The sequence below is a fragment of the Labeo rohita genome, chromosome 6, assembly GCF_022985175.1.
Source record: "Labeo rohita strain BAU-BD-2019 chromosome 6, IGBB_LRoh.1.0, whole genome shotgun sequence".
Taxonomy (NCBI): domain Eukaryota; kingdom Metazoa; phylum Chordata; class Actinopteri; order Cypriniformes; family Cyprinidae; genus Labeo; species Labeo rohita.
The window spans coordinates 9,482,477-9,495,650 of NC_066874.1; the positions used below are offsets into that span (position 1 = coordinate 9,482,477).

Below are 13,174 nucleotides of genomic sequence, written 5' to 3' on the forward strand. Positions count from 1 at the left end.
GCACTGTCTCTGAGCACTTATCTATTGTATTCTTTCATTTCTGTTTTTTTACAGTTCTTTCATGGAACACTTCTTCAGTACTTCTAAAGCTTCTGACAGTGGCAGTTGGGAGGTCTGCCCACGTTCTCCACAGCGTGAGGAGTTGTCAGCTTTTATCTTTCTCCTCTTTAGTTCTGCATTGTGAACTGGTCCCCAATATTGTGTGATGTCCATTAGCCAGCAGACGGGATATAGTTTCCCACTGTGACCTGGAACTGTTGAACTGAAGTGGCTGAAAATTAGATGATTCACCTACTGCATTATTTAATACTTTTTATATGCATTAATTTTTCAAAACAGAAAGGAAAGCATTATTTATCACATATACACAACCAGTCAAAAGTTTTTGGACATTAACATTTTTAATGTTTTTTAAGTCTCTTATGCTCATTTGATCCAAAATACAGCAAAAGCAGTAATATAGTGAAATATTTTTTTGCACTATTTAAAATAACTGCTTTCTATTTATATATATTTTAAAATGTAATTTATTCCTGTGATCGAAGCTAAAATTTCAGCATCATTACTCCAGTCTTCAGTGTAACATGATCCTTCAGAAATAATTCTAATGTGCTGATTTGCTGTTCAAGAAACATTTTATTATTATTATCTATATTTAAAACAGTTGAGTACATTTTTTTCAGAATTCTTTGAACAGCATTTATTTGAAATAAAATGCTTTTGCAGCATTATACACTATACCATTCAAAGGCTTAGAGTCAGTATAATTTATTTATTATTATTATTATAGGAAAGAAGCTATAGAAATTAATACTTTTATTTATCAAGGATGCTTTAAATTCATCAAAAGTGATGATGAAGAAACATTTCAGAAAAATGCTGTTCTTCTGAATTTTCTGTTCATCAAAGAAACTTGGAAAAATTCTACTTGGCTGTTTTCAACATAATGATAATAATAAAAATTCAGCTTAGAAATCACAGGAATAGATTACGTTTAAAAATGTATTAAATTATTTCAAATATTTTCAATTTTACAGTTTTTGCCGTACTTTGGAGCAAATAAAAGCAGTCTTGGTGAGCCTAAAAGAGACTAAAAAACATTAAAAATCTTACTGCTCAAAAACTTTTGACTGGAAGTGTATGAAAAATGAGTCACTGTTTCAGTGTTAAAATGGTTTGAAGCATATTATTGTATAATTTCACCTCACTGTGTCTTTTACAGCTTTAAAAACATAACAAAATATTGGCTGTCATTCTGTGTATTAGTTGCAATTCATTCGTAGTATTGCAGATCACAGCAAAAGTGTTGGTTATTTTATTAAAAGGATAGTTAACCCAAAAATGAAAAGTTATCATCATTTACTCATGACTTGTTTGTCATTCCAAACCTGTATGACATTCTTTTTCTGAACACAAAAGAAGATATTTTATAGAATATTGATAGCCAAAAGTTTTGGTGCCCATTGACTTCTATTGTTTTGACAGAAAATGCAATTGTCAATGGGAACCAAAACTATATGTTCACCAAAAGAAAGAAATTCATACAGGTATAAAAATGACATGAGGGTGAGTAAAATTTTCATTTTTGGGTGTAGTATGTCTTTAATAAAAAAATCCCTTGAAAATGTTTTTAATAGAAAAAAATATTTATGTTAATAGAAAACCATTTTTCTTAGATTTGTTTTTTAAAATAGAAAACCCAAATTTATTCCACATAAGTGTAAAATTAATTTTAATTGTAATATAAATGATGGGGTCTTGTTTAAATAAACTAGTAGTTGTAATCTCACCATGTTTAATAGTACAAATGCCTGTTCTGTGGACCTGGTGCCAAAAGAAGAGGGGTTGAGATCCTTGGACACAAGGGGTTGCTACCACCGTGTGGCAGCTTTAGGTTACTACTGCCCAAATCACATTTATTTTTAATCAGCTCCATCACCACATCACTGCGCATCCGTGTGTGTCATTTCAGATTTTCAGTCGAACAATCTCTGAATTCTCGCATCGAGCATATAAAAGAGTCACTGTTTTTAATGGTGCTGGTGTCATTGCTTTATTTGCACACAACCACTGATTCCAGTTAAAGAGATCAAAGTAGAAAAAAAGTTATATGTGCCACTAGTGTCTGTTCAAGCTTTCAAGTGTTACGTGCAACCACAGACATTTACCATATGCAACAATAGTGATGAGAGAGCAATTTAGGTCACAGAGTAAGTTGATTCACTGTCTTCACCATCAGATTAAATAATACTGTCATACTAAACAACATAAAAGTTAATAACATTCCAGTGATATTGCAGGACAAGTTGGTTTGTTTCAACAATATGTACAGCACCACAATGGATGAACAATGTAAAAAATAAGAGGCTCAATTTTGTAGCAAAATATCTGTACATTTAAAAAAAAGTTTTTTTTTTTTTGTCCAATGAAATGTCTTGGTTTTTAAAAAAACAGCAAACTCTTTTTTCCACAGCTCACAAATGTCACATGAGATAAAACCAGTAGGAGAGCAAGTCTGATTAAAATGAGATGTGTTGTACATACAATGTCACACTGGTTGTGAATGCTTGGTAGTAAACATTTTCTCAACATTTCATGGGTTGTTTCAGTCCGCAAAGAGGAGCAATCCTCAATAGCATTACAGTATCAAGTCCAGCTTAAGATCCGATCTCCCTCTCGCACTTCATCCATGTGTGTTGTTGTATTTTTTTAAAATCAAAAGTTCAGTTTTAAGATGATCAAAGTCCAAAGTTAAAAATAAAAATAAAAGTGCATCTTGTAAATCTTCCCTTCAGAAAAAGCTGCTCAGCTTGGAGTTTCAGAACAAGAGGTAAAAAATGAAAATGAAAAGTGGGCCAATCCAAGGACTTCCTTTGGCATTTCTGCTCTGTCTTGTACATAATACACAACACCACAATCTTCCTTCACAATGTCCATTTGTAGAATCCATCCTGACTGTATAGGTCAACATATTTCATCCAACACTCTATACTTCATGTTTTCTTCATCTTACTTTCTTTAAAACAGTCCATTAAATCGAGATTCCAGATCCCAGGTAAGCAGAATTGTTCAATGTCACATTTATCCACCCTTCCATTGTTTAAAGTGTGCTATTTTTTGTTCATTTTTTCAGTAGTGTCATTAGCCTACCCTTTGTCCTCAAAAGATGAACAAGCTTGGCTAGCAGGTGGTGATCTCCATGTTGCGTAACTGAAGGTGCTGTACCTCCAAGTTCCTTCTCCCACTCCTCCTCAGGGCATCGGCCCGTCGGAAGGGTTGACTGCGCAGGTCTGAAGAACAAACAAGTAAACCGTTACACAATGAACACAACTACAGACTGGGCCTGCGGATACGGATGAGACAGGGCCAAAGATGAGTACAAAACAGGCAGGTATGTGGATGTTTGGTTAGTTTAGATCAATTTAGTAGGGATGCACAATATTCCAGTACCATGTTGGTTATTTTTTGATATTAGAGATTTTCTTAAATTCATGTGACTTATTTTGTCTTCTGAGAAACATGTAAGTATGTAAGTACCAAATAAAAATATGATATTTAGGCAAAATAATAAATATGTACACATCTTCATTTTTGTTCAAAAGTTTACACCCCCTTCTCTTAATGCATTGTGTTTCCTTCTGAATCATCAGTGAGCGTTTGAACCTTCTGTAATAGTTGCATATGAGTCCCTTATTTTCCTCAATGTGAAAAGATGCATCTTAAAATCATATAGTCATTGTTGGAAAGGGTTCAAATACACAAAAATGCTAAAAAACCAAAGAATTTGTGGGACCTGAAGGATTTTTCTGAAGAACAGCAGGCAGTTTAACTGTTCAGAACAAACAAGGGACTCATGAACAACTATCACTAAACAAACAAACAGCTGTGCATCATTCAGGTAGCAACAGCATTAAGAATCAAGTTTATGTAAACTGTTTAACTGGGTCATTTTTATAAATTCAGCAATTTTTTTCTCTTGTGGACTATATGTAAACACCTTTTATGTGAAATCTCTTTTTCAGGCCAGTACTAAATAAAAAATAACATGCATTTTGTATGATCCCTCTTATTTTGGTAAAATAATTAACATTTTGCAGATTCTGCAAGGTGTATATAAACTTTTGACCTCAACTGTAAACATGTTGTGATATTAAATTTACTTGAAGTATTTGAAATGACTTGTTTTTAAATGTATTTAATTGGCAAAATAGAATAGAATACTTTATATCGGCCATTTATCTCTTTCTACCATTTACTGGTATTAAAGGCTGATATTGAACATTTAACTGGGCATATAATTTTTAGCAAATAAAAAAAAAAATTCATTCATACAATTACAACAACATTCTGTGCATAATAATGTTGTAATGACTAAATTCACATTGATCATTAAAAAACAAAAAACATATGTATTCCTTATACCGTATATTAGTATCTTAGTTTTTCTGATTATTTTTACATTTATATGGAATAGAATATTTTAATATTGGCCATTTATCTGTCTCTGCCACTTATTTGTATCAGTTTATTATTGAACGTTTAACAGTGCACTCATTTTTTTGTAGTTTTTACACTGACATAAAGCATCAAAAAATATCAATTATGAAACTAATCTCTACAAAACAGTAATATTTTAACACTTTTGTAACCTTTATAAAATGAAAAAATGTAAATGAATATTCATTCTTCACACAGTATATTATAATGCTATGATGCCTAAAATCATATAAATGGATCATTTTAAATGACTGATTTTAGTTTTTGACGTTTTACTCCTTATCTAATTAGACCAACTGGAATAGACTATTTTTTAATATAATAAATATTATCAGCTTATGATATCAACCAGGATTGCAATACCAGTGCATCCCTACAATTCAGATCTTTCTGGTAAGTCATGGTATGTTGGAAAGTGGTTACCCAAGAGACAATTTTTGCTTAAAACTGCTCAATGGAAGACAGATTTTTAAATCTGCGACTAGATTTAAATAATGTGCAGAAAACAAAATGCATAACAGAGAAATTATTGAAAGCAGGCATGCATTTTTATGCAGAGAATTCACGTTTCCATCCTGTATTTAATGCCCTTACCCAGATGAATTATAAACAAATGAAGAAACAGAGAGAGAAGGATGGAGGGAATGACTGGGAGATGAGTGAAGAAGAGACGGACTTAAAGGCACCTTTCTGAGGGGACAGAATTTAGTTTAGTAATGGAAGTCCTCGGAGAGGGCGGGGTCACAGAAGAACCGCGAGCCACGTTTGGCTGATCGTGCGGTAAAGGGGACGGTCTTCAGCACTGCAGCAAAATAATAGCCAATCACAACACAGAAACACCAAAAGCTAGAAGCTCTAGAAAAAGCACAGAATCAGACAGAAACTTCAAGCCTCTAAACTCCAGTAAGGCTAAACAGCATGGCGTCTACTGCTACTGTACGTCTACTGTTACTATCAAGACCAGTACACACTTAAGAAAACAGATTCATTTGACGTACGTACAATCAAATGAATCTGTCCGGGCTTACGACCAGCAGCGTTCTTACCCGTAATGATGTCCTCGAGGGCTCCATCTTTGCCTTCGTAGACATGGCGGCTATCTTTGCCTTGCCTCTTCCTTAACTCCGCGATCAGCTCCTGCTGCTGCCGCTTGCCCTTGTGAGATGGTGACTGGTGTTTGTGTAAATTAATAAAGGATAGAATATCCAGTTAGTGCACACAGTTTTGCTGTAACCTTAACACTTAATATTTCTTTAATATACATTGTAGTGTGCTCCAAGGCTGGGTTTTGACACAAATTTGATTTGATTTGATTTTGATTCACAAGCTTACAATTCGACTCCATTATGATCTCAATTTAATTCGTTATTCAAGTACGATTCAGGTACAGTTCATGTCAGTTTAAAGGGATAGTTCACCCCAAAATGAAAATTTTGTGGTTAGTTACTCACCCGTAAGTAGTCTATGTGATATCAGTGGTTCAACCATTATTTTATGAAGCTATATTGTTCTTTGGGCACAAAACGTATTCTCGTAGCTTCAAAATAAAGGTTGAACCACTGATGTCACATGGACTATTTTATCAATGTCCTTACTCCCTTTCTGGGCCTTGAACGTGGTAATTACATTGCTGTCTATGCAGGTTCAGACAATTCTTGGATTTCATCAAAAATATCTTAATTTGTGTTCTGAAGATGAACAAAGGTCTTGTTTGGACGACATGAGGGTAAGTAATTAATGACAGAATTTTCATTATTAGGTGAACTATCCCTTTAAGGACAAAATTCTCTAAACTAATGCTTTAAACTATACAGGAAATTCTGTCAGTTGGTACATTACTAAAACATTAAGGGTTAAAATTAACTGATTTGTATACAAACATTTAAATTGCACATAAAGGGGTCATCGGATGCCCATTTTCCACAAGTTGATATGATTCTTTAGGGTCTTAATGAAAAGTCTATAATATACATTGGTTAAAAATTCTCAATGGTTGTGTAAAACAACACCCTTTTTACCTCTGCAAAAATCAACCCATTCTAAGGGGCTGTTCCTTTAAATGCATATGAGCTCTGCTCGCCCTGCCCCTCTCTTCTCTCTGTTGAGTGACAAGCCTGTTTACTTTAGCCGCATTTAGCATGTTTAATGGCGAAACTTGCGAACTAGCGTGTTATTAGGAAAGCTGATTGCAGAGATTCATATAAAAAACCCTTATACTCACTTCTGCTGTAGGTGAAGCTGGATCACGAATGATTACGCGAACATAGACACATTTATGTAGATTGTGGGGTGCATTCCCTTCACAAACAAACATAATCCACTGCATCTTCAGCGGCTCAGATGTCGGGAGTAAATGACGACCATTACGTTCATTATTACATCCAACAACACAACACCTCAAATCGCTCAGTCGGAGATATTCTTGTCTAATTTACATCCCTGCTCTGGCATCGAAACAATGGAGGTCGGACTGTTACAGCTGATTTGGGCGGGTCTGAGGTAAGACGCTCATGTCAATCAACTATCGTGGGAGCGCCCTCTGTCTGTGTGACACCACACTGACAGGCATCTGAGAATGGCTCGATTTGAAAAAGGGGATATTATTTTTACAGATTAATTAAAAACCACTGCATGGATTTTTATCATTATAGGGTAGATTTGTACATACACTGCCAACACACATTAATGTTCAAACAACATGTAAAAGTGAACTTTGCATCCGATGACCCCTTTAAATAGTAATTACATTATAAAAACTATTTAAAATAGAAATATTTAAATGGTGGCTGTCAAACATAGAACGGGTTAAGTAAAATATAATGAATATGTAGTAACAGTAGTAATACATATATTAAGCAAAATGCACTCTAAAGTTCATTTTTATATCCGCATGATACATTTAATAGTTTTAGTTTGAATTTTGTACTAAACTGACAGAATTTGAAAGCTGACACTTTGTTTTAAATCAATAGTAACAAAGCTTATTGCAATTTACTGGATTGAAGGCATGCTATAAAATAATGTGTAGTGAAGTTTTGTTTACACATCAACTGAAGACAGCATAAAATAAAATATAAATGTTTGGGATTTAATCATTACAGGTTCCCCAAAATTGATAAAAAATGAAAAAGTATTGAAAAATGGATATTTTCAACCCAGCCCTAGCGTGCTCTACTAAGACTCTTATCTCATCATACCCGTTGATTTTCTTGTTCCTCCATCATGGCCTCCTGTTCCAGCAGTTTCTCCATCATTAGCTGCTCTTGTCTCTTCCTCTGCTCGTTCTCTTCATCCGCATGCTGAAAACAGCGGCAAATTAGATCTGGGCCTTGTGTGAATCAGGAGGAAGTTGATGCACTGATAGCATACAAACTCACCCTATATGACTTGATGAAGCGAACAAACACAGGGAAGAACACAGAGGGTGGCATGGTCTTGGGGCTCTCCCCAAAGAATTTAACAGCCTCGTCAAAGGCATCCTGTAATTAAATGCAAGCCACGTGATCATGGGGATCATCACTTGTGGGATTAAAATTTACAGCTTTATCATTACAAGCCCAGATTTTTAACCACTGCACAACACCCTATTCCCTTCTTTTTTATACCTGTGCAATCCTAGCATCATCCAAGAGCTTCTTTAGTCTAGCCTCATTATGATGGATGAAGTCTTTGAGTAGGGAGTTATGGCCATGCATGCTGTACTCTCTTCTGGTCAGATCCATACCTCTCTGCAGCTCCTTCACATCCAGGAGAACATTTTCCAGTGAGACTGTAACAGGAATAATGAGATACACTGGTAAAACCAAACTTACTGTAGCCTCATCAGATCAGCATATTAGAAGACAATATTTTTTGCATTTTATTCTGTTAATGTGAGCAATTTTGAATATTTCTATCTAGTTTTAATTCGATTTCAGTTTTAGTAAATTTTGTACTTCATCCTAAACATATTTCAGTTCGTTTCATCTAATATTTATATTTTAGTTTATTTTAATCAAGAAAAAGTTTTAGACTTAGTTATTAACAGCACTCTCATATAGAAATAAAATTACTATTTCTAAGGTTGTATTTCCAGGGTTGATGGAGACTTACCTGCAGCAGCTTTCTCAATATAGTGCAGCTCATTGTAAAAAATGCTTACAACTGGATATTTCTCCTTCACCACATTGGCTATGTAGTGCAAAAGTGTCTGCTTCCTGTCTGTGGATTTGGTCTCCAAAAGCTAAAGGCAGGAAACATTACAGTATTATAATTAAATTAGTGTTTCAGAAAAAAAAAACAGAACAAAAAAAAAAAAACAAGTGGATTGTTTTGTAGCTTTGCAAGGAGTTATAAAATGTCATAAGTTACCAAATCCAAGCTCTGAAGTTTGAAGCCATAAACAGCTCCTCTCTTACTACTGTTCATGTAGTTCCCCAAGGCCAAAATTATCTAAAATGAGAAATATCACATAAATAGATTGTAAGACTGGTAATACTGTAAAACAGCAAGAAACTCTAAGACATTAAAGTTATATTGGCTTACCTCAAGGATTTTCTTTAACTTCTGTGATGATTTTATGGATACAGATGCTGCTATGATAGCGTGCAGTTGCTAGAAAAATAGGAAAAATAGCCACAGAAAACAGAAAAATGTATAAACGCATTTCAGATTGATCTTTGTTGATATTAAAACAGTGTTATTCAATTTCACCATTTTTGTTCCTCTTTTTCTTACCGGTGTGAGCATCTGCAGGCTATCGCTAAAGTTGCCCATGAAGGCCATGATGGTCATCCGCTGTGGCAGCCTTTCAATCTTGCTGAAAAGCATCATGAACCGGTCTTCATCAGTGAGCCCATCCATTGGCCGTCGTTCCCGCTCATACTGGCGGAGCACCTTAACCTCGCTTTCAGTGGGCATGAATCGCATCAAACACTCCGCGAAATCCACAGGCACTGTACGTAGGTCAAACCTGAGGGGGTAAGAGAAACTGTTCAGAGTGCTAATAAAAAAAAAATACAAACCTCAAAAAACAACTTTAACAAAAAACTAAAGCAACACAAAAACCCAAAAAAAAGAAACAAAACCAAGCAGACCAACCAAAACCGAACCAAAACTAACCAAACAAAACCAAAACAAATCCAAACCAAACCTATCAAAACAAAACAAATCTAACCAAACCAAACAAATCAAAACAAAAAAACAAAAAAACAAAACAAAACTATCAAACTAAAACAAAACAAACCAAACAAAACCAAACCATAATTAACCCAAACCAAACTAAACCAAAACTAAAATCAAACAAAACCAAACCAAACAAAACCAAAACTTAACCAAACAAAACCAAACCAAAACTATTAAACCAAACAAAACTAAACAAAACTATAAACACCAAACAAAGCCAAACCAAAGCTAAACCAAACCAAAACTAAACCAAACAAAAACAAAAACAAACCAAAACTATTAAACCAAAACTAACCAAACCAAACAAAACCAAACCAAAACTATTAAACCAAACAAAACTAAACAAAACTATACACACCAAACAAAGCCAAACCAACGCTAAACCAAACCAAAACTAAACCAAACAAAAACAAACCAAAACTATTAAACCAAAACAAACCAAACCAAACTAAACCAACCAAAGAAAAACCAAACAAAACCAAAACTATACACACCAAACAAAGCCAAACCAAAACTATCAAATCAAACCGAACCAAAACAAATTTACTGTTATAGCGTTGTCTGAGACTTGGTTAACGGATGAGAAAGGTGTGGAATTTCATTTTGAAGGTTATGAATTGTTTTATGTTAATCAGATTTATAAGAGAGGAGGGGGGGTTGCTCTATATGTTAGTAGTGATCTGAAATGTAAAATAATTGAGTGTATGACCACTGCAATAGTAGATTTAATGGAATGTTTAACTGTTGAGATTGAAATGAAGAAACAGAGGAATATTTTTGTCACATGTATATATAGAATCTCAGGGTCTAGTATTACTGTATTTAATAATAAGTTGGAGCAATTATTAGTTGGGATGAATGAAAATAAAGTGTAGTAAACTTTATAAACAGAAGATACTTCAGTTGTATAGAGATGAGGGTTAATGATGTTTTTGTCGTTGTTTTTCTTTTCTTTTCATTTTTTTTTCTTTGTTGTCAGAATTATTATCATTGTAAAATTGTTGTTTTTGTTTGTTTAATGCTGTGTAAGTTAATTAATAATATTGGAAGGATTTTTCCTTTTCTCTTCATGTCTGTGAGGTCATCTAATTTAATTTGTAAATTTTATAATACTAGAATGGGGTAGGAGTTTATAAGATTTTATCTTCATCCTACTCCTGTTCTTTTTGTCATGGATTGTATTTTTTGTTGTGTTGCTGGGTTGTTGTGGTATTTTGTGTTGCATTACCATGAAAAGAGAATAAATAAATGAAATGAAATGAATGAAATGAAAACTAACCAAAACAAATCAAGACAAAAAACCAAACCAAAACTATAAAACTAAAACAAAATTAACCAAACAAAACCGAACCATAACTAACCCAAACCAAACCAAAACTAACCAAACCAAACAAAACCAAACCAAAACGAACCAAACAACAAAACCAAACCAAAACAAATCAAACAAAACCAAACCAAACAAAACCAAAACTATACACACCAAACAAAGCCAAACTAAAAACAAACCAAAACTATCAAACCAAAACAAAACTAACCAAACCAAACAAAACCAAAACTAACCAACAAAGACTAACCAAAACAAAACTAACCTAACCAAATCAAAACTAAATCTAAACCAAACTAAACCAACCAAAACCAAAACTAACCAACCCAAACAAAATTAAACCAACCAAAACTAACAGAACCTAAACTTACTAAACCAAAACTATCAAACCAAATCAAAACTAACCAACCCAAACAAAATTAAACCAAAACTAAACAAAACAAAAACCAAACCAAACAAAACCAAAACTAACCAAAAAAAACAAAACAAAACCAGCAGATGTAAATGATACAGGAGCTGAACTGTGGAAGGAACAGAACCGGAACAGACTGATGTTGTAATAAACAAATGAACAGGAGCAATCCCACAGTTGCAAACATAATTTCACAGAGAATGGTTCATCTTTACCTTGAGGTTAAAGGCAGAAGAACTTACGTCTGGATTGCTTTGCAGATCTCTTCTGGGCTCTTCCCTGCCTTGCGGAGCGTGATGGCGAGGTTTTTGGCCCTGTTGGCCTCCAGTAGTGATACTTTATTGGGGCCCTTCTGAGGAGCCTTCTGTTTCTGCATCGTCATGTCGACGGCAGGGCCCTGGGCTTTGGTCTTGAACATTTCCTCAAACTCATCCACGTTCAAATCCTGCAAACCAAAACTCATGAAAGTCAACATGGAATAAATACAACACCAATGGCACAAATGAATTAAGGAAAATACATCGATAATAAGGAAAATAAATCACATCGCAAATTGATAAATGATTCTACATGAATTCTGAGATTTTCTGAATGCATTGTAATTCTCTGAGCTTAGTTTTTAACACCAGATGGCAATGCATGTTTTAGAAACAGATGTACTCGGCTTGCTTCCAATTCCTTATACACACTTGAACTTAACATAATCATTCATAAATTTTAATTTTAATTATAAGTTGAAGCGTATTACAAGGGTGTTCACAGTGGACTGTGTTTTCATTAATCTTGCATCATTAAAGCATTCTGAGCTGAAAGCACAAGCGCTCTTTACCGCTCTTCTTAATGAGCATTTGACTGCGGATAAAAACTAGATTAAAGCTAAACTCAGAATCGATTCCAAAGAAAATCGCAATGCATTAAAAAAAAATCTCAGAATCGATACGCGTGATGCATGATCGTGATGCATCCATTTATCGCTGCACCCTTAAAAAAGAATCAAGCACACTAGGACTCCAGTCTTTCAAGTCCTATAATTTTTTTTTTTTTTTCACTTTTTTTACACATTTTTAAAGTACAATGAGCCAGCCAAGGTCACTTGCATTTGGCAGTGTGTCGTTGCTTGCAATTTTAGTATCAGCAGTTACAAATGTACTTAAAAAAATGAGCTGAAACTAAACTGAGCAGTAAACACCATCTGGCAGCGTCCTAATATGTAGCAGTAACTCAAACAGGAATGTGATAATCAAGTAGAACATGCAGAGCTGATAGAGATCACACATTTCACACTATGTGAGGTGCTGCAGACAAATACCTCTAGGATCCTCTCGTCATCGATTTCATTGAAGACAGTGCCGTTGATCTGATTTGGCTTCAGAGCCACCCAATTGAACACTGGCATGCGGAACTTGGTTTTGATTGGCTTTTTAATTTTCACCGCTGCCAAGAAAGAAAAGAATCCTGTGACTACCAAAACAACAACTCACAACTAATCACAAGAATACATGATAATGTGTTAAGCAAAGACACACAACACACAATATGACTAGATTATGACAGTAAACGGTGGCTATGACAAATATCAGGAAACCTACAGAAGAGCTTGATTGGTCCATCTTTGAGAGCAGGAAAAAAAGAGTAGATAAAAACAAATGAGTTATAAAGCACAAATATCTAGAAAGAGAAAGCAGGAAATGCTTCTAAGAAGTGCTGAACAAAAATCTACAAAAGCTTAGGAAATTATTTCAGGGAAAAATAATATGAATCAAAACAGACAATAAAAA

At 34.4% G+C, this 13,174-nt stretch overlaps 1 protein-coding gene across 4 annotated transcripts in view; it reads right to left on the reverse strand.

Annotated features, from left to right (window-relative positions):
• Window positions 1-2,391: 2,391 nt before the first annotated feature.
• The window catches only part of fmnl2b (formin-like 2b), a 36,342-nt gene continuing 25,559 nt past the window's right edge, over window positions 2,392-13,174 (reverse strand). The window contains exons 16-28 of one of the 4 annotated variants that reach the window (XM_051112969.1): window positions 12,986-13,006; window positions 12,706-12,830; window positions 11,639-11,841; window positions 9,214-9,448; window positions 9,022-9,090; window positions 8,848-8,928; window positions 8,590-8,719; window positions 8,103-8,266; window positions 7,875-7,976; window positions 7,695-7,796; window positions 5,544-5,667; window positions 5,184-5,299; window positions 2,392-3,290 (exon numbers count right to left, since the gene is read on the reverse strand). In XM_051112969.1, coding sequence (XP_050968926.1) covers window positions 5,208-5,299; window positions 5,544-5,667; window positions 7,695-7,796; window positions 7,875-7,976; window positions 8,103-8,266; window positions 8,590-8,719; window positions 8,848-8,928; window positions 9,022-9,090; window positions 9,214-9,448; window positions 11,639-11,841; window positions 12,706-12,830; window positions 12,986-13,006 — 1,448 coding nt within the window. In that variant the 3' untranslated portion in view covers window positions 2,392-3,290; window positions 5,184-5,207. The remainder of the gene's footprint in view (window positions 3,291-5,183; window positions 5,300-5,543; window positions 5,668-7,694; window positions 7,797-7,874; window positions 7,977-8,102; window positions 8,267-8,589; window positions 8,720-8,847; window positions 8,929-9,021; window positions 9,091-9,213; window positions 9,449-11,638; window positions 11,842-12,705; window positions 12,831-12,985; window positions 13,007-13,174) is intronic. The other 3 variants (XM_051112971.1, XM_051112967.1, XM_051112970.1) reach the window with 3 other exon arrangements.